Genomic DNA, 21,883 nt, shown 5'->3' with positions numbered 1-21,883 from the left:
AAAATACAGTTTTTTCTGCACAAGTACTTGTTCAGTCATTGGACTCATTTCACTTTTTTGAATACCATTTCCTTTGGGGAGGGAAGTCTTGCCTGTTCATGAGTTCATTATTATTATCTTTGATAGGGGTTAGACTTCATTTGATATAGTGGTTCCTTCTTGTTTTCTCCTTCCCCCAGGCTGCATCCTAGCATGCCCAGCGTTAGCCTGGCGTGAGCTTTTATGGCATTTATAAATCCCTCCTTACTGAGGGTTTATAATGACAGTGCTGAAAACCACCTTGACTGAAATATGACCATTGCTATTGAATTTGAGGGGGCCTGAGACTGTTCTTTCTAGTCTGTTTCATTTTGACAGAATTTAATATACTAAGGCTTTTCCACTTTCTGCCATAAAACTAGGTTTATAATGTTTTTGGGGTGCTAATTAACATTACCTGTTTTTCTTCAGGTGGATAAGTTGGATGCTTCAGAATCACTGAGAAAAGAGGAAGAACAAGCTACAGAGACACAACCTATTGTTTATGGTAATATTTCTTTTTTAATCTCAAAGAAATACAGTAGATAAATGTCTAATTCTTTAGGGACTCTGCCTTAAAATAGACATACAACAGATTTCTACTTAAGTGCAAAAGGCTTGACGAGTTAGGGAATGATTCTCTGTACCATTGTTTTTGTGTGAAAACAGTTTTAAAGCAGGCATTAACATTCTTCACTAAGATCTTAAACAAAGGAAAATCTCAAAAGCATTGGTTCAAGAACATACCCTAAATTTCCCTATTACCTGGTTGCTGATTGATCACTTGTTCATAAATTCCTAGAAAGAAGTATTGATGAATTTAATTTTCAGAAGAATGAAAGTGAGAGGAAATGCCAGTGCTTTGTTTAGGATGCTTTCCATGAAGAACACATCCTTACTTTTAAGTATAACTGGAACAGAGAACTGGGTAGTTTATGTGAGAGCTTTCCAAGAGAGATAGGATAATCAAATTCTCAAGTAAATATTTAAAGCAATTTAATTTCTTCCTATGCCTGGATATCTGAAATACTTCCCCTTTACATTTCATACGTGGTGAACAAATTAATTTGAACAATGAATTTGAAGGGTATTGGTATATTATAACCAAGTGTCATTGGGAGGGGGGACATAAAAATGATGTGACCATTACATCTCAAGCTGCTGAAGGAAAGGGTGATATACACATCTCTTATGGCATGATCTCCTCTTCCTTGTGCTATTGTTAAAAAAGTCCTTTTAGAATTTAGGGGAGAGAGTAGTTTTGGAAAAACTGGGGAAGGTAAATTTGAAGTGGATAATTAGAATTGGGAGCTAGATGTTTGACTGATGATTCTGTGTCAGTGATTCTGAAGCCATCCTTGGCATAGGAAACACAGTAGGAACATATTTTGGTGGAACCTACAGAGTTTGGTTTGCCTTCAGAGTGTTTAAATGGAAAGGCCTTTACAGGCAATTGAAAATGGAGTTGGAATTTAAAGATAGATGTGTCTTGGGGTTACAGCTGATTTTTATAAATTGCTGGTTTCTCAAAGAATTACTCACTAAAGAAAACTTTGTAATCCACCAAAAGGAGAGACATGAGGTCACTTGGGTTGGGAGAAATTCTCCTGTAGAATTACGTCCTTGTGGGAGTATGTCTTTTCCAAAAGAACAGTGTTCCATGTGTTCTCTCCCTCCAAGTAAGCCAGGTTCACAACAGGTCATGTTTTCTGTATGTGGTCAGCAACTATTTAACTCTTAAAAACAAAGTGTTAATATAGTTTTTGATAGGTACTTCATATCTAATGCATATTTGAATGTTAACTCTTATTTGCTTTCTGAACACTTGGTCCTTGCTAGAAATGTATTAGGTTTCCTTACCATTTAACTAGGTTTAAATCAGAAATATAAATCTAATTTGAACAGTTCAGTAGTGTTAAAACATGTCAGTTGAAAATTTTAAGTTTTCCTTGTGGTAGTGGTTTCAATGATGCCATTAAATATAATGTGCAAATACCATGTGGTGATAGGCTTGTTGGCAGATGTGTTGCCTGATCTTGTCAAGCATCAGTGTGCCTATTACTTTAAATGATAGGAAGTAATTTATAGCTGTAGCCTCAGCCCTGCCTTGTTGGCTTTTGGAGCAGGACCCTTCTTAGGGTAAGAACCAACCATTGTGACAGTCAGAAGTCCTCCCCACTCCCTTCTTATTTTAAATTGATAGTACTATAATATTAACTATCCCCCCCCCCCCTTTATTTTCTTCTTTAGGTCAGCCCCAGTTGATGCTGACAGCCGGCCCCAGTGTTGCAGTCCCTCCCCAGGCACCTTTTGGTTATGGTTATACCGCACCACCTTATGGGCAGCCACAGCCTGGCTTTGGGTACAGCATGTAAGATGGAAAACTGATGCTGCAGTCGACTGCCTGTTTTCATACTGAACACCATCTCTACCCGCTTCTGTTTCTAACGGGGGGGTTGGGGGGAAACATGTTCTTGTAACCTTTATTTCATGAAGGACTACTTTTTGCTTCTAACTATAAACTTGGATCACCTATGTTAAAACCTTATTTCACATTCCGTATCATCTTAGAATTTATTTTCAAAGGGGAATATTTCAATGTTTTATTCACTTGGGCTTTTTGTCTTCCCCCTTATTCTTTGAAGAACCACTTAATATTCAATTGATTGTGAAGAACCTGATTTGCACTCTGTAGTGTTTAAAGAAAAAAAGAAACTCTAATATCAAATATCTTAAATTTAGTGTATGTAAACAGCTTACAATATGTATTGTCTAAATTCATTTAAGTCTCTTACTCAAAGAAAAGCTGAAGCAAAAATTTTGGTATGTGACCATGCAAGACTGTCAGTGTCAAGACAACACTAATCAGTATAGCCTACATTGGATTTCATTGTTTCTCCAAATTATTTGAAAAGTGCATACAGACAACTTGCCTCATTTTAAAATGAGCATAAAAGGCCCTCTAACCTATGCAGGTTTCCCCATTATGCATATAGAAAATGCTAGTGTGTTTTGCTCACTTCGTGTATAACAGGTGCCCTTATGTTGTGCTGTATCCTGTGCTTTTTCTGTGGGACCAGTTCGTTCAGGAACAAAGAGCCACCATGATTCCAATCTGTATGTATTTACTAATCCTTCCCTGAGGTTTGTGTATGTTGGATATTGTGGTGTTTTAGATCACTGAGTGTACAGAAGAGAGAATTCAAACAAAATATTGCTGTTCTTCAGTTTTGTTTGTGGAATTTGAAATTACTCAAATTGAAAATAAATTACTGGACTGTGGACATAACACATAGAATGGCAGTTTTAATTAAATACCCCAAAAAAGTAAACCAGAGGAGCCACAGTTCCATGTTGGATACTGAAGCAGTAACAGGGGAGGCAGAAAAGAGGACTGAGGATTAGGATACATGAGAATATTGTAGATTATATCATGTGCATTCTGTAGTTAATAAGTAGTCTAAAGAACAGTCGCTATGTTTCAACCATTTCCATCATTTTAACCAAGTGGCAGTTTAGGTTTTTATCCAAGCATTTCATTTAAATGAATAGATCATGGATGTTAAATTATAGTAACTTGAAATAAAAGTATTATTTAAACATGTAGTTAACATACTGTCTAAATTATGGGTAGTTTAAGTTGATTTTTTTTTAACTAGTGTGGATCCAACTCTTTTATTTATGACTTAGAATGTCAAAGTTTTACTATTCCTTAATCCTCAGTAGAATTTACAGATAGCGTCCTGTTTATCCTTGGTATTGTTCTACAATTAAGTCAGGCAAATTACTGTTAAATGCCACACAAAAACTTAGTACCCCTGCCCTCCCACCTTTAATCCGCCCCCCCCCCCCTTATCTTCCTGTAGGAAATTACAGTTTTAGGTATAGAATTCTTTGTGGTGAAACAACTTGCTATTCAGGCCCTGACTATACTTGTGTTCCTGCTGGATCTCTGCCGCTTTTCTTCTTCATTATCAAATCAAAGGGAGAATATTAATGGTTCCTGAGAGAGCTCATTCTTTTCAGAATCAAGACTTGTTCTTCCTAGACCTTTCCCATGCTTTCAAGCAACTGGTTTTTATCAGAGGAGTTTTCTCTCCTTTCCCTAATAGGTACAACTTAAAATACTTTAAAGTAAAGTAAAGGTTTTCTCATAGCATACTTAAGTTTTTATTTTTAACAGAACAAAAAAAGCCTCATTTAAATTCTAAGCTGTGTATTGTGATACTGAGTTACCACTTGAACCATCCATAATCGGATATATAGTAGAAAGAGAAACTGTTTTGTTGTATCACTTAGGTTCAAATTCTGGGCAAGATGAGCTTTGAGCTTGTTTCCTCATCTGTATATTATTTATCACTATTCTATACTTAGAAGATTATACTGAATCACAAAATGCCTAGCCTGGGACTTTGCAATAGAAAGCATACAATAAAGGGTAGAATGAACTGGTAATAAACTGTATTTCAAGCCTAGGATCTTATCTAGCAGTACTGTGAATTTACCAAAGGTGATGTCTAAGAGAAAGAACTAAAAACAGAAAACAAGAGTACTAAAAGTTCTTACCACTCTCTAAATGTAGAGGAGGGAAGACAGGGAGGTAAACATACTTCCAAGTATCTTCCCGGCTGGTATCCAAATATAGGCATAGTACAAAAAAATAATACTTATTGACAACTTTTTCAGTATGGGATTGTTTTCTGTAAATTGATTTAGTCAGTCAATTTAGTAGACATTTTCATTATCAGTGGTTCTCAAATTTTGTCTTAGGATCCTTTTATATTCTAAAATTACTGAAGATCCCAAAGTACTTTACTTTATGTGGGTTATCTATTGATACTTACTGTAATAGAAATTAAAAGTTTAAAGTTATTAACCCACTTAAATATAACAGTAAACTCATTACATGTTAACATAGATAACATTTATGAAGTAACCATATTTTCCAAAACAGTTTAGTGAAAGGAATGACATTGTTTTATTGTTTCTAAAAATTTCTTTAATGTCTGTCTTAATAAATTATACACAGAAGCAGAGAGGAGAATCCAAAAATCTTATCTTTTGATTGAAATATCTGAAGAAAATCTGGCCTCACACAGATATGTTATTGGGAAAGGGGTATTGTAGTTGAAATGTGGAATCTGAAACCATAAAAGTGAACTTTTGGACTGGTATCTTAAAATCCATTGGTCTTTTTTTTTTTTTTTTTAATTTTTATTGAGATTGTTCACATACTATACAATTATCCAGAGATTCAAAGTGTACAGTCAGCTGCCCCTGGTACCCACATACAGATGTGCATCCATCACCACACTTAAGTTTCTAAAAATTGAACAAAAATTTTCATTACTCCAGACAAGAAATAAAGCGAAAGACGAAAAAAGAAAAGGAAACTCGAATCCTCCCATATCCCTAACCAACCCCCCTCAATTGTTGACTCGTAGTATTGGTATAGTACATTTGTTACTGTTTATGAAAGAACGTTGAAATACTACTAACTGTAGTATATAGTTTGCAATAGGTATACATTTTTTCCCTATATGCCCCTCTATTATTAACTTCTAATTGTATTGTCATGCATTTGTTCCGGTTCATGGAAGAGATTTCTAATATTTGTACAGTTCATCATGGACATTGCCCACCATAGGATTCAGTTTTATACATTCCCATCTTTTGAACTCCATCTTTCCTTCTGGTGACATATATGACTCTGAGGTTCCCCTTTCCACTTCATTCACGCACCATTCAGCACTGTTAGTTATTCTCACATCTTGCTACTGGACACCTCTGTTCATTTCCAAACATTTAAGTTCATCCTAGTTGAACATTCTGCTCATACTAAGCAACCACTCCCCATTCTTTAGCCTTGTCCTGTATTTTGGTACCTTACATTTCATGTCTATGAGTTTACATATTATAATTAATTAGTTCCTATTAGTGAGACCCTGCAATATTTGTCCTTATGTGTCTGGCTTATTTCACTTAGTATATTGCCCTCAAGGTTTCTTCATCAACCCATTTTTTTTTTTTTTTTTTGGATGGTTTTGAACAATCAATGGGTCTCTGTAAGTTCACATATTTATGTGTTCACCACCTTCACCACTATCTATATAATGGCATCTACATTTCTTCCACAAGGCAGGAGGGAGAGTCAAAGAAGGTAGAGAGGCAAAAGAAAAAGAAAAAAGAGGGGAAAAAAATGACAGCTAGGAAACAGCAAAAGGAAAGATAACCTTTAAGTAAAGAGTCAGACAACACCACGAATGTCAAATGTCTAACACACCTCCCCTATCGCCCCCCATCTGCATTTACCTTGGTATATCGCTTTGTTACATTAAAGGAAGCATAATACAATGATTCTGTTACAGTCTCTAGTTTACATTGATTGCATCCCTCTCCCAGCGCCTCCCCATTTTTAACACCTTGCAAGGTTGACATTTGCTTGTTCTCCCTCATAAAAGAACATATTTGTACATTTTGTCACAATTGTTGAACACTCTAGATTTCACCGAGTCACACAGTCCCAGGCTTTATCTTTCCTCCTTTCTTCTGGTGTCTCACATGTTCCCAACCTTCCTCTCTCAACCATATTCATAGTTATCTTTGTTCAGTGTCTTTTACCCAAGTATTTGTACACTCATGCACTGGTCTCTGAAAAATATTCATTCACTGAACTATATAGTTCTTCCAAATGTTGACACATCATTATATAATATCAAAACATTTATGAGGACTACTGATCTCATCAGAAAAGTCTTAAGTTTGGGGAAGATAGAAGAGGTGGATACAAGTTTTCCAATATATTATCAATGGTTTTCCTTGAAGTGATGGCTTCATTTTGTTTATTTTTGAGGAAATGTCTGCCGAACACCTAAATCTGAATAATCAGTTTGTCATTTGTTCTTGCAAATAAAAAACGGTGTTCTGTGACTAAAGAAGCTAGATCAACTCACAACTCAGCCACACAAGTACAATTCAAGACAACTGTACCTTGGTTATGGAGAAGTGCTTAGTGTTAAACAGAATATTAAGACTTACATTCAGAGGTCAAACGTTAATGTTTTTTTTTTACTGTGACAGCAAAGAGTACAGTGCCCACTCATACAGGTAGGTGTCACTGCCTTGATTTGTGTGAGGTGCAAACAGTATTGCCCACCACTGTTTTTGTATCACCAGTGCAACTATCAATTAAAAGAAAAAAAAGAGAGAGACAATGTCTTAGTATTATGAAAACAGTTTTGACTTTGTGGATCATCTGAAAATGTTTTGGGGACTCCCTAGGGTTTGCAGACTATAAGAACTATAAGTTTGACTCTTCTAAACTAAACATAAAGTACACATGAACTAGAAAAACATTTTCAGAATCACCAGAATTTGTATGCTATTCATCCTAGTAGATATGATACGATGATTTGCACGACAGGTAATTTTATTACAATTACTTGAGTCAGCCACCCCAGGCCATCCTGCTGGGAATGGACCACCTGAATTTAAGAGCCATCAGTCTCTCTGAGGCAAGCCTCAGAAATTACCTGAGCCAGAAACATTTAGGATTGAGTTCTCTTCAGCTGAATTACATACTGTTGCATCACTCTGGAATCCAGTAAAAACATCCTGTTTAGAAACAGTTGCTACTGTGGCATCATTCACAGTTGCAATTTTCTCCATGCTGTCATATACCAATGTAAACTCTAAACTGGGACCAAAGATTAGAATCTTTATAATTGGCTGCAACAGTAGTTGTCAGTGTTCTGTCCACATACCCCACTGCTGACCTTGGATCTTGAAGTTTTACTGTCATGCTGCTTATGGTGAACATGACTATTAACTGTTGAAGTTAACTGTCAAGAGTTGGAGCCACTTAATGTGGACCTGTTAGCAAAATCCTCTCTGTTTTGAGATATACCGAGTTTAAAAATTGGCAAGATCACCTAAAAGAAAGCTTTCGTAGAAAGCAGCCATTACCAAGAGGTCAGGAAAATATGTGGCTTTTGGGAGCCTAGAACCTTCTACTTCATATTCTAGGCAGCTGGTATAACAGTGATTATTAGTATTGCATCATGGTAAATGTATACAAATAAAAAAAAAATTTTAACTGTCTCGTTCCTTAAATTCTACGTAGAGAAACATTGGGATGCTGGAATGACAAACTATATTCACTTCACAATTTTCTAAATTCCTACCTGTACCCACTCCTGCCTTCATTGTTATGGGAAAGGAGGAAATAAAGAGGTTTTTACTGGCTACGATTTAGAACTGCTGCTGAGAACTTTAGCCAATGTGCGTTAGGGAAAATCAATAGGGAGTACTGCTTATATAGGTTATACCAATGCTATAAAACCTCAGCTTTGAAACATACCGAAAACCTAGAAGGTTAGATTCTAAACCACAAGACTACCATTGTGGGTGGCTACCATGATCTATCAAAGTAGACTATCTGGCATCCAAAGTGACAGCAAGGAAAAAAACTTGACAGTGAATTAAGTGAGAATACCCTTGAACCCCTGATCCTCCAAGGGGGGGACAGTAGAACAGGGTCAGGGAAGGAGAAGAGCCATTGACACACAAAGGTACCCAATTATGACACATGCTTTTTTCCAGCCCTTTTAAACCCAGATTCATCAAGACCTGTTTCGCTTGTCTTAAATATTTTTTGTTTCATCAGTTACCAATTGAACTACTGAGACCATATAACCAATAGTATTTTCTAGCCCAAGGTAGTAACCAAATATGTGATAGAAAAACATAGGAATGGGATTTTATTTTGATCTCAAGAATACTAAAGTTGGGGGAACAAACTAACTTTTATTGTTAGAATTTGACTTGGCATGGAGGGATCATCATACAGAATTCCATTTAGTAAAGTTTTAGGTGACCAGTGACTTTGTCAATTAGGTCTGCTGGTCCTGGCCCAATTCCTAGGACGGTCCGGGAGCCTGGTGCAATCTGAGTACGTCCAGCATCTTGAATTAAACTTACAGTCAGTCCCAGCATTTTGGCATGGGTCAGTAATTCAACCAGGGTTTCTTCATCAGGGGCTTTGACTACCACTTTGGGCTGGCCACAGTATTCCCATTCTTGGAGCAATTCAGGGTTTCTCCTTTGAATTTGCTTGTAGGCAGAAACAGCAGCATGAGAGCACTGAGCAGCCACTTTCCCTTTTCCCATCTTTAAGTCATTTCGAACCACAAGAATCATTTTGTATTCCCCACTCTCTCCTAAGATGCTGGCTTCATCCCCAGTGTCTGTGTCCGCTTTCTTCACTGAGCTTTTGGGGATCATCCCAAAGCGTACGTGGAGGCCCCATCCCAGGCACATGCCACACGCAACGCCGGCAGCCAAGCTGAGTGCACCAGGATGAACCAAGTAATCCATAACCAAGGATTTGAAGAGCATCTTAAGGGAAAGAAAAAAGGTTATCACTATCTAGCAGTGAGAAGTTACAGGCTTCTAAGATAAAACATGTTGACAGTATGTAACTGCAATAAACATTTTAAAACTCGATGCCATCATCGAGAAAAAATAGATTTTGTATCTTGTGCATGTATCTTGCTTACCCCGTGTACCAGAAAAGGTTCAAGCACACAGGTGAAGTAGTCTGTCATTTTGACATGAGCAATATACCTCTGGTTCTGGGATCCAACAAAGTTCTGTTCCTCAGTCTTCCCTAAGTTTTTATGGAGAAAGGAAATGTTCTGTTTTACCAAGATGCCTAAAGCTCTAAAGGAATCAAGAGTAACTGGCCCCTTTTCTAGAATACAGTGCTAATATAATTGTGTCCTTATAATGCAATGGTTCTCTGTGGAAATATTACCAGCCCTCGGAGAAGATTCCAGTTGTCGAAATAGTAAGACTGGGCTGAGGTGCGCTACTAGATGATAAAGAATTGTCTCATTGGATATTAATTTAGGGGAAAACTATTAATACCTGAGACAATACAATGCCATTTTACATATGAAAACAAAACAATCTTTTGACTGGTTTCAATATACACCAAATTTTCCAGAAGTGTAACTACCATATAAAACAAGGGAAGAAAACCTTTCATTATTTTAGAATTTTAGAAAATCCTGTTACCCCAGCAAAGCTGTTCGTGATATTTAAGTCACCAATAAAACTCCTGTATCAGTCTTCATTTGAGGCAGCTGGGTTCACAGTAGTTCAATATACAATACAAGCAACAGACAGTTTCACTCTGTCTTCTAGTGGAATGGTACCCAAGTATTTATATATTGAAAAACTCAGGGCCACCACATTTACAATCAATGTAAGTGACACTTTGGAATTGTGCTGTGCATAATCTATGTGGCCATACATGACAGTCCTGGAAATACATATTTTATCATAAATCACTTATTGTCCTTTATGTTAAAATTAGGACATTAACATTTTAAAAATTATATGATAGGTAGATCATGCAGTATTAACAAATATTTTCATTTTAGGATAGTAAAGGGGATTAAAATGCACCCTTTTTTTTTTTTTTTTTTTTTTTTTTTTTTTTTAGACATGATTTAGATTTTTATTTCTGTTAAACTTGTTCAGACCTTCCAGGTTCAAAAATATGTAAATTGCAAATAAAAATCTACTCTCAAGTGCTATAGTTCCATTCAACTTACTGAGTACCTACTATGCATGTGATAAATGCTAGGTATACAAAGCTAAGCAAAATGTGGTTTCTGCCTGGAAGGAGCTCACAGCCTTTAGGGACAACAGAAGTATTAAAAATAATTACAATTTAATGCTGTTGGCCTTATAATAGGTGTACCTAAAGGGCTATGAAAACATGAAGGGAGGCTCCATTAATTTTGCCTTTGATGCTAGGAAAAGGAAGGCTTCATAGAGGGACATTCAAGCTGGATCAAAAAGAGCGAGTAGGAGTTTACAAGAAAGAAAAATATGTAAAGGAATTCTAGGCTGAGGAAACAGTACATACAAGCCATAGAGCTTTGGGATCCCTCACTGTATTCAGTCAGTGGCTAGATGTCTCATGTGGCTGGTGACTAGGATATGTGAGAGAACTGGCAGAAGATGGGAGCAAAGGGCAAAGAGCTTTGTGATCCTTGCTGAGGACATTGAAGTTGGCTCTAAAGATATAACCAGGCAAGTCAGAGGCAGCATAAAAGACATATAAGCAGTAGAGTAAACATGATCAGAATTGTGTTCTAGGAGAATATTTCAGGAGGATGGATTGGGGGTGGTAGAGTAAAATGCACCCTTTTAAAGTGTACAATTCAGTGGCTTTTAGTATATCCACAGTGTTACGCAACCATCACCATTAACTAATTCCAAAACATTTTCATCATCCCAAAAGTAACCCTGTACCCATTAGCAGTCACTATTTTCTCCTTCCCCTGTAAGCACTAATCTACTTTCTTTTTCTATAGATTTGCCTATTCTGGACTTTCCACAGAAATGTGGCCTTTTGTGTCTGCTTCTTTCATTTAGCATGTTTTCAAGATTTCACTCATATAAGTACTGTTATAGCTTGCTATCAGTACTTCACTGCCCTGGTACATTATGACTCAGTCTCTAATACACCAGAAAAAAACAAAGCTTTTACAAATAGTTCTCTATATAAATCATGGCTATCACCTGATCTCAAATTAGAATTGGGAGACAGAAGGATTTTAAATTACATAAGCCTGGTCAACAGGTCTTCAGTAATTGTTACAGAACAATAATGAATTACACCCGAACTCTGAAACACCTATCAAAAAACCCTCCGCATTTTATAGTATTTCACACTTCCCTTTCTCAAGTTCCAATCCCTTTTGAAACAAAAGAAGTATATGATTGCTACCTTCTGAAATGCCCAAATTCTACAGGCAAAGGAAAAAGGAAGACCAGGAGAATGTGGTGAGGAACGTATTTCCAGAAGAAAAACATGGTCATTATCACTATGCCTAACACTCTGTTCACTTGTTTCAGCACAAAAGCATTTATTGTCTTTGGAAACAGAAGCTGGTTTGAGGTGGGGTCAAGAAACAGAGGCAGTGAAAGAGAACAGAAAGAAAAAGCAATGAATATAAGGGGACATGGAGAAAAGGAAAGTTAAGGGTTTTAAAAAAATTTTTTTCTTTAAGAAGGAAAGATGAGTATATTTAAAGGTTGAGCATATTTAAATGCCAGTGGGATGGAGCCAGAAGAAAGGTAGGTAGACACTTAAGATAAAGAAAGAATAACTAACAATTCAAAGCAGTAGAAGGGAGGGGATCTAAAGCCCTTGGGAAGGAATATGGTCTTGCAAAGGAGAAATGGCACCCTTTCTTCCAATGTGACAGGTAGGTCTGTGGATTTGGAGGCAGTGAGTTCAGGAGAAAGGCTGTACACAAGTTAAGCTGGAGAAGAGAAGAGGAAGACTGACAACAGTTAAGACAAAACATGGTAGGATTCAACTATGTTAAAAACATAGTTTAAGATTAATAATGAAGATTCTGAAGTGGTACCAATTCTCCAGCAGTACTTACATCACATTTATTCTTTAATTGTATATGGCTTCCCTTCTCTATCATCTTCCTGCCCTTAAATCCCTCTGTAAGAAATACAGATTTCATGGTCTGTCTGTCCAACCATTCTTGCTCCCATCCTAAATTCTCTTGCTGGTAACATTGTGTCTTGGTTGCTTACTCCAATGTGAATAAATCCAACTATCTATTTTAACAGGAGGAGAGGATGAATGAATGTAGATGCAGGTCAGTTTGTATGTTTGGAGGCAGGAATTGGGTAGTTCTAGTCTTTTGTCTTCTCTTTTCTCTGTGATGTACTCAGGCTGCTAAGTACTACATTTTACAGATGTGGAAATCTAGGCACAGAGATCTTTTAAGATCCTATTTAGATGAAGCCAAATTGAATCAGGGTGAATCTTAATCCACATGGCTAAAGTCCTAATAAGGAGAGGAAATCTAGACAGAGACACAGGCAAATGAGCAAAAGTAAAAGCCAGAAGCAGCAGCCACATGGTGCAGAGATGCAAGCCAAGGAACCCCAAAGATTGGAGCAAGCCAGCACCAGACTCAGGGAGGACACATGGCTTGATGAGACCTCCATTTTGGACTTCTAGTCTCTAAAACTGAGACAATAAATTCCCATTGTTTAAGCCAGCCCATTGTGTGGTCTTTATCATAATGATCCTGCAAACTACGACATTTTGCCTAGGCCAAACGGGATGATGGTAACTTAGACAACAGTAGTGGCAATGGCAGAGGCAAAACTGTCTGAATTGGTGACTCATTTAAGTCAGGTGTTAAGAGAAAGGGACACCTAGGTTTGAACAAATGGAGGATGGAAGTAGTATTTACTGATAGAGGGAATTCTGGTGAAAAAGCAGGACTGAAAACAAAGATACTGAATTCAGTTTAAAATATATTACATTTTGTTTGACTAAAAGACATCCCAGTAGAGATGTCCAGCTCAAAAGGAAGGCCTGAGCTGGAAATACAGATTACAGAGACCTTAATGTGCAGATGAGGTAAATGAAGCCATGGAAGTACCATGAGGCTACTGGGGAAGTACATCAAGTGAAAAACAGGCTAAAACAGAATCCTTAAGAAACCAACATTTAAGCATCAAAAGAGAATGACATGGAATGGCCAGAGAGGTAAGAGGGTCACATATGGCCTGCACCTAGTTTCAGTCCTCTCACTATACTGTGCTTAAAGAGCACAGTGTAAGGGTTGCATTAACATAGTACTTTATGGCTCCAGATCACCTATGCAGCTAGGAAAAAGTCTGAATTAGAAAAAGTTTTAAAACCCACATTTTAAATACATCTATCATGTATCTACCACATTATGTCTACATATCAGCAGGACTATCCCTGATAATCTAATAACCAGCCTCCAAATTGAATATTCAATTATTTCTAAAAATATAATAATCTCTATGTCAAGAATTGGAAGATTCTTTGCATCAAGTCTTGAGTTGCATAGTACCAAATATCCCATGTATCAGACCTTGAAATTTACCCTAGGGTGTTATCTGGAGAAGGAACTGCATATAGAGGGCCTATTATGTGTGGGAAAACATGAAGATGGTTACATCCATTATCTCATTTACTGTTAAGAGGAAGGTATAATTACTGTAATTTTAAAGATGATCAAAATGAGGATCAGATAGAGAAGTTACTTATCCATAGGTAACATAACTAATAAGCAGAACTCCAGAATATACTAATCTTCAGCCTATATCTGCACTGTACAATACAGTAGCCTCTAGTCACATATCACTACTTAAGCTAAATTAATTAAAACTAAATAAAATTTTAAATTCACTTCTTAGTTGCACTAGTCACTGTTCAAGAATTCAATGGCCAGAAGTGGCTAGTGGCTACCCTATCAGACCTCAAAAGATAGAATATTTCCATCACTGCAGAAAGTGTCACTAGACAGCATTGGTCTATATGCTTTCTTTTCAAAGGATCTACTATGCACCAGGCACTGTTCTGGAATCTGGATACAGAGCACTGAACAAAACAAAGTCCCACTCCTCAAGGAACTATCATTCTAATGGGAAGAGACAAATAATAACTTGTCAGATGAAAAATCTCATTTATCCTCAAATCACCACATTTTGATGACTCCCAAAATCTCTCTTGGGCTCCAAATTTGAATCTCCAACTTCCGCTAGATTTCACCACTTAGAGGTCTATGAAATACTAATCTTACACTGGATTCAGTATCCTCTCCTCCCCCTCAAACTTCCTTTGTCTTTATTCCTGGTTTCTGATACGCCTGGACTCTCCCTCCTTCTGTCATGCATCTGGTCACCAAATCATGTTGAATCTTTCTGCAGAGATTCTATCGCTACACCCAGTCCCCTAATTATCTCTTGCTAAAAGCCTCCAAAATTAACTTCCCTAGCTCTAATCTTTCCACATTTGCTTCACTCTTATCCTACTTCATTCTAGCTCCCCCTGCCATTATAATTGAACTTCTACAAATAAGACCTGATCATGCAATTTCCTGCTTAAAAACCATTGGCTAACTCGGCAGGTGAACTCACTGCCCTCCCCGCTACGTGGGTCCTGACTCCCAGGAGTGTAAATCTCCGTGGCAATGCAGGATATGACTCCTGGGGATGAATCTGGACCCAGCATCGTGGGATTAAGAACATCTTGACCAAACGGGGGATGCGAAATGAAATAAAGTTTCACTGGCTGAGAGATTTCAAATGGAGTCGAGAGGTCACTCTGGTGGACATTCTTATGCACTATATAGATAACACTTTTTAGGTTTTAATATATTGGAATAGCTAGAAGTAAATACCCGAAACTATCAAACTCCAGCCCAGTAGTCTTGACTCTTGAAGACTATTGTGTAACAAAGTAGCTTACAATGGGTGATTGTGATTGTGAAAACCTTGTGGATCACACTCCCTTTATCCAGTGTATGGATGGATGAATAGAAAAATGGGGACAAAAACTAAATGAAAAATAGGGTGGGATGTGGGGGGTGATTAGGGTGCTCCTTTTTATTTTTTATTCTTATTCTTTCTAGTGTAAGGAAAATGTTCAAAAATAGATTGTGGTGATGAATGCCTAACTATATGATGGTACTATGAACAGTTGATTCTATACCATGGATAATCGTATGCTATGTAAATATATCGCAATATAACTGAATGTAAATAAAAAAAACATTGGCTAAACATTTAAAGATTAAAATATAAATCCCTTAGCACTAATTCAAAGTGCTACACAATTGGATTACAACCTACTTTATCCTTCTAACCGCTCTCCTGTTACTATTGTACCATTCAGCCACAACAAATTGCCAAGTTTGTCTTTGCAAGCAGCAATCTTTCCCCGAAATTATTTTCTATTTTTCTCCATTTAAAACATTCTATGCACCCGTAAAGTTCTAGTTAAAAATGACACAACTGTGAAGACTTTACCATCCCCCAGTCAAGACGTATTTCCTCTTCAGAGATACCGTAGCAATTGAGCTAAACACCGCTCCAGACAAAACGTCTGTGAGAAAATTTTCAATTATATTCTTAGAAACCTTTTCTTTCTCCGTAGGCTCGACAGCTTGAAATTCTGAGGGTAATCAATAAAAACTCACCTAAGTGAGTCCTGCTCTGTATTTTCTCATATTCGGGGAGCGCGCATCGATACTGTCTGAATGAAGGCTTTACTTGGGAACTAGAAATCCTGGATACTCCCCTCCCCAAAGTCTTTGATGTCTTTCCTTTGGCCCCCTTTTCCAAAGGAAATCTGACCGGGCAGGATCAAAAGGCTCCAGCGCCCACTGGGCTGGAAACAGTTTACTAAGAAGACGGAGAAGGCGTATGGAATGAAGTGAGAAGAAACATTCCACCTGGAGAGAGAATGAAGAACGATATCTTTCCCTTTCACTTGTGAGGAGCCGACCTACCTGGAATACTTCTCCTCCTCCTCTCTCATATGTACTTCCCTCGTCTTCACTTCTGAGCGGGGCACACGCGTCCCTCAACGAGCTACCTCTTCCGGGGCTCCTTGACAACCAGTTCCGGAGCAAAACCCACGAAGAGACCAGTCATTCTTTCTCTCGTCCCGCCCACAGCCGGAACCGAGCGCCGAACTGAAATCCCGCGACGATCGACAACCTCGGGCGGAACGTTTCTGCTTTGATGGCGGTCTCCCATCCGGGAGGAACCAAACCGGAAGTGACGCGAGCGAGTTCCGGTTGGCCGAAGCCCAGCGGCGGGTGTGAGTCTATCAGGAGCCGCTTCCAGGATCCTGAGATCCGAAGAAGCCGGGGTGTGAGCAGGTAGGTAAATGAGCGCGGGGAATGGCAACTAAAGCCTGAGACTGTCCTAAGATCCTGGCTTCTTCCGGATCTCTCCCACTTAAACGGTGCAGATCTAGGGCATCCGTGATTTCGACTTCCAGTAGTGTTTTCGGGTGCTGCTCTTTTTGAATATCTCACCCTGGTGGTAGCCAGTTTATGTGAAGACCTCCGCATAGTTAGCCACGGGGACATTAAACCAAATCATTGGACCCTCTTCTCCCCGGACTGGGAATCTGTTCTGGGCTTTTGTAGAAAGCCCACCTATCCTCCCTCCTGGAATGTGTAGGACCTGGGAGTGAATGGAGAAGGCTCCTTACGGATGATCGAGCTGTTTCTCGGAAACTGTCAGTTTCGTTTCTTGCCCTCCCCAACCAATAGCGCGTGATGCCAAAGGTATCCGCTCCTAAATAAAAAAGCGTGCATGTGCCACCTAAAGTGGCGGTGGTGAAGTAGTGGCCAAGGCGGTCGGGCCTTCGTTTAGTAGAGCCATTGTAGAAGACTTCGGATGTCTCACTACGTTCATGAAAACTAGAGTCTTTTGCCTTTTTCAAAACCCTTATCTCTGTATTTCATTGTAATGGAGGTATTTGCCGTTACCATGTTGATTGACTTAATCTCTAAAATTCTAAGAAACCAGATGTGGTCCTATGTCAGGCTGCTAGATTACTTATTACTTCTCGTAGATTTTACACAATCTTTTGTTTTCCAGCAACTCCATGTAGAAATCTAGTATATAGACTCTGGCCCAAGTTTACCTATGTTGGCAGCATAACTCCTTATCTTTAACTTTGATGTCTTTGAGTTTTCCGTTCAGGCTTGTCAGGGATTTTGTAGACAGATTGCACTGATCATTTGGAGAAGCTTCTACACGTATTTCTAGTGATGTGATGATAGAGAACTTAATATTCCGGCTGCTACAACGTATAATTACATTGTCAGCCTCTGATTTTAGTTGTCCTGTATTCTTAGCATAGATGATAATAAAGAGAAACTAATATTTACTAGGCAGCAGTTTGTGCATTCTAGATTATGTTTTTATTAATTTTTGGAAGAAGGATGGTGATACCCAGACAAATGTGAGAAATTTGTGTAGGTCTGAAATGACTCTAGAGTAGAAATATTTCGTATTTTACTTCTTTGCCTACCTTATTTTAAAACACAGAAGCATTTTTTAATTTGAGTTAAAAAATTTTTTTTCACGCTTGTCTTTGAAATGAGGTGACATGATGTGGAGATGTGGAATTATAAAAGGTAGCTGTTATTAGCTTAACATCTTGCAAATTTGCTTTTGATTTTGTAATTGCCAAGCCTGATTTTATTCTTTTTGTTCAGTTGAGTTATCCAGAGACTGATTATCCAATATTCTCATTTTTTTCATCTTTTCCTTGTATTTGGTTAGAATCACCTTTTAAGACCGCAAAGATCATTTACCTTGAAATCAGAAGACCTGGATTCAAGTTGGCTGCAACACTTACTGAGCTGGCAGTTATCTAATATTCTGAGCTGGTCTGGGTTCTGTTGATCAAAGTACCAGCTCACTTTACTTCATAGAATTGTCACAAGGATTAGGTCAAGTGAGACAATAAATGTGAAATCACTATATAGATGAAATAAGGTGATATTGTCAGTTTCCACTGAGAGGTGGATATGTATCAGTGCAGAGTTCTGCTACTTTGCATAATTTCAAAATCTTATGATTTATATAAATTGTATTATTTTATTTATCTGAAAATATCATCGCACCTCTGAGACGGACTTTGCCCTATTTTTTACAACCAGCCAAGAATAGTTTGATACTGTCAACCATTGAATTACTCACCTTGGTTAATAAGTAGGTGGCTGGAAAATGAGTATAGCATTTGGGAGTTTAAACTGATCTTTCTTGGTCATCATATATTTTTCACTTGAGAATTTTCACGTATAGAAGCAGCTGAAGCTTTTGGTGATTACAGATAGCTAACTAAAGGTCAAGTAGCATTACTTATAGTAAGAAACTTTATCATTTCACTGAAACCAATATTTAGAATTAGAAGGATCCTCTGTGAACATGTGGTCAGACTCTTCTCATTTAACAGAGGGGAAAACTGGACATAGAAACCATCAGTAATTGGCTGGCTTAGGTCATATGGCTTAGAACTTGAACTGAAACTAAGGTCCAAGTATTCTTTCTGTTCTGATAAAGTTGACTCCAGGCTTTGTGATATGGTTTGGTAATGTGTCCTCATTTGCATGAAAATGTTTTCTCTTGTGTATTAAAAGAATATATGTGTGTATGTGCATATATACATATTTTTCTTTTGAGTTGGTTTAGTCCAGTAAATTCTGGGAAAACAAAATCACTGCTTGGCAAGATTTGCAGTGGAATAAGGCAAGAAACAAAAAAGAAAATCAGTTGTATTCTTCAGAATTCAGTTTCATGGTTCATTGCTATCAGGTATTGAGGTGTCTTCTTTCTGGCAAGTGGAAAAGACAGAGGATCTTTATAACTCATGTCTCTTCATGACATGAGTTATAAACTCATTAATGTTAATGAGTAGGAGGAAGCTGTATAAATTGCTTTGCTTCTGCTAAAAACTCTCCCCCAACTCGTTATACTTTTTATATCTAGTTATATTAATTATCTAACTACGGGGTCCTTTTCTTGCTTATTTCATTCTTGGTAAATATCCCCTGTAGGAGAGTTAATTCATTGCTTTGTTGGGAGCCCTTTTTGGTTCCCTTGATTTCACAAAATCTGTTTAGTCTCTTTCCTCTCTTGGACAAAATAGTGCTAGGTTTTCACCCAAGTGCCATTTGTTTGTGTTTCTCCCTTTTTCATATGGAAATAATCTCAAGATTAGAGAATCCTGATAAACCTTAGAAACATACAGGATGAATTGAAATAACTTGTTTAATGTGTTAGCTGACTATCTCCTTCCATAAGACTTGCAATTATTTTAGCGCTAAACTTTAACATACTGTCTCAAACTCCTTATTTTTTCTGGGAAAGCAACTCTATATAGTTTGCCGAAATTAATGTTATGTATTATGTAAACTTATGTTCTTTCCTTTGCCCTACTTTGTTCGTTATTTTCTGTATTGGGAAGATCATTTCAAAATATGCTCCTTGATCTGGAAAAGGTTTTTGAAATTTGAGTAGGAGTTATTTTTCTGTATCAGATAAAAGCTGATACTTAAAGCTTTAGGCATCCTTAAATTAATCAATAGTAACACATTGAATAATCCTGCCCCGGCTTTTCTATTTATATTAGCTAAAGAATTTGTCAGTATTTCAGAAATGCTTTATCTTTTCAATAGTACAGTGTGATGTCTTCCCTTGTTCTTGGAGTTCTTTAATAATAACTTTGGTCTTTATAGAGTATCTGGAAAGACTATGCAGATAATGTTAAAAGTCAGGACTATGAAGTTGCTTTCGTTCAAATTCCAGCTCTACTACTGTGCAACCCTTGGGCTAGTTATTTAACCTCTTGGTAGCTCAGTTTCCTCCATGGCAATGAAGTCAGTACCTTTATAATTAGAATTAAATGAATGGATTTAAATAAAGCATTTAGAAAGTGCCTGGCATGTAGTTAATTGTCATTGTGCTTGGGATTGTTATCATGTGACCTACTGATTTGTTGCAAAGAACTCTTTCCCAAACCTCTTTTGAAAACTTGTCTTTATGTAGCTACATATTTGATTATTGTTTGCACATTATTAATTAAGTCTCAGTAAATAAATACCTCTTGGTATATACATTTCATTTTGTGAATATTTTACAATAATTGTAACCAAATGAAGCGTTCTTAACAAAGTGAGGCATTCTTATAGCCATTCTCTCAACCTTTTTGTATGACTCTTAACAGTCTACATTATTTGTGGAAGCCATAACACAGAATTTGAGAATTGAAACCAACTGTTCTTTCAATGGTGAATGATGTCTTCTAGCACTGATTATACTTGCATGGGAAGATCATTTTGCAGTGACATCTCTTGCCTGATCTATTCATTCTTCCAGTCAGGAATTGTGTCCTAGGCCTTATACCAGATTCTGGGAAAAACAGTGAAAAACAAGATAGGCATATATTCTAGTTGGGGATCCTGATAGAGAAAAAAATAAATTCAGAAATGAACAAATAAATTCACTGTGATAAGTGTTATGAAGGAAACAAAAGTCTGAAAGAGAGTTAGTGTGAGTATGTGCCTGTTTGAGGCTGGAGGACAGTAACATGGAACACAGCAGGATGAAATGAGGTAGGAAAAATAGATAGGGTCCAGGTCCTGTATGGCTTTGCAGGCCATGGAAGTGAGTTTGGATTTGATTTTGAGTGCAATAGGAAGTCATCCTACAGTTTTAAGTAGGGGAATAATCTGATTTATAAAAAAAATTGACATCCTCGTGTGTGAAGGATGGCTTGAAGAGGACAAGAGTAGAAATGTGGAGACAAGTTATGAGTCCATTGCAGTAGTCCAGGTGATAGATGAATATGACCTAGACTAGGAAGGTGGCAAAGAAGTTGGAGATCTGCAAGTGGATACTTAATATACTTGGAATAGGACTCAGTCCTGAATTGGATGTGCGGGGTAACATATAACAATATTGAGTCTTCTAATACATGAACATGGTGTAACTATTAAGGTCTTCTAATTTCTTTTAGCAGTATTTTGTAGTTTTTAGAATAGGTCTTGCACATATTTTGTTAAATTTAATTCAGATTTTCAGATGCTATTGTGAGTGGAATTCTTAAAATTTTTGATTTTCTAATTGCTTATCTCTAGTATATAGATAAAGCATTCATTTTGACCTTTTATCCCATGACTTTGCTAAATTCGCTTACTAGTTCTAGAAATTCTAAGCATTTAAAAATGTTCTTTGCTTTTTTTTTTTTTTGACCCATGAGTTATTTAAAACTGTATGCATTAACTTCTAAATATGTAGGAATTTTATACCCCATATATTTGTTACTAAAGTTTGACCTAATTTCTGGGTTTTCAGACTTGGTGCTGTTTCAGTGGCCCTTGTGGGGTTTAGCTCAGATATAAAGTCACAAATTCAGCCTCCCACCCACATTCAGTCTCCCTACAGCAGTATTGCTATAGGAATCTTGTTTCAG

At 37.4% G+C, this 21,883-nt stretch overlaps 3 protein-coding genes across 5 annotated transcripts in view; 2 read left to right on the top strand and 1 right to left on the bottom strand.

Moving 5' to 3' along the window:
- CLTC (clathrin heavy chain) overlaps positions 1–4,466 on the top strand; it is a 76,826-nt gene extending 72,360 nt beyond the window's left edge. For both annotated transcript variants that reach the window (XM_037808279.1, XM_037808280.1), the window contains 2 exons: positions 451–526; positions 2,269–4,466. In XM_037808279.1, the coding sequence (XP_037664207.1) occupies positions 451–526; positions 2,269–2,393 (201 nt within the window). In that variant the 3' untranslated portion in view covers positions 2,394–4,466. The remainder of the gene's footprint in view (positions 1–450; positions 527–2,268) is intronic.
- A 4,285-nt stretch (positions 4,467–8,751) lies between these two features.
- Positions 8,752–16,593, bottom strand: PTRH2 (peptidyl-tRNA hydrolase 2). 2 transcript variants are annotated; one of them, XM_037810405.1, is made up of 2 exons: positions 16,395–16,593; positions 8,752–9,414 (listed from the first exon to the last, which is right to left on the bottom strand). In XM_037810405.1, exon 2 carries the CDS (start codon positions 9,412–9,414, stop codon positions 8,875–8,877), a length of 540 nt encoding a protein of 179 aa, XP_037666333.1. In that variant the 5' UTR covers positions 16,395–16,593; the 3' UTR covers positions 8,752–8,874. The 2 variants fall into 2 exon arrangements, with proteins under 2 accessions (XP_037666333.1, XP_037666334.1); XM_037810406.1 differs by lacking the exon at positions 16,395–16,593 and adding an exon at positions 16,083–16,315.
- A 37-nt stretch (positions 16,594–16,630) lies between these two features.
- Positions 16,631–21,883, top strand: part of VMP1 (vacuole membrane protein 1) — a 134,462-nt gene continuing 129,209 nt past the window's right edge. The window contains exon 1 of the mRNA XM_037810404.1: positions 16,631–16,769. The gene's annotated coding sequence lies outside the window, so the exon portion shown is untranslated. The remainder of the gene's footprint in view (positions 16,770–21,883) is intronic.

Source organism: Choloepus didactylus, chromosome 18 (genome assembly GCF_015220235.1).
Source record: "Choloepus didactylus isolate mChoDid1 chromosome 18, mChoDid1.pri, whole genome shotgun sequence".
NCBI lineage: Eukaryota > Metazoa > Chordata > Mammalia > Pilosa > Megalonychidae > Choloepus > Choloepus didactylus.
The sequence above is the reverse complement of the archived record's forward strand: the minus strand, read 5'-3'. Positions and strand labels throughout refer to the sequence as shown.

Bases quoted from the DNA above. Each gene is read 5' to 3' on its own strand.
- PTRH2 (XM_037810405.1), bottom strand. From the start codon at position 9,414: ATGCTCTTCAAATCCTTGGTTATGGATTACTTGGTTCATCCTGGTGCA.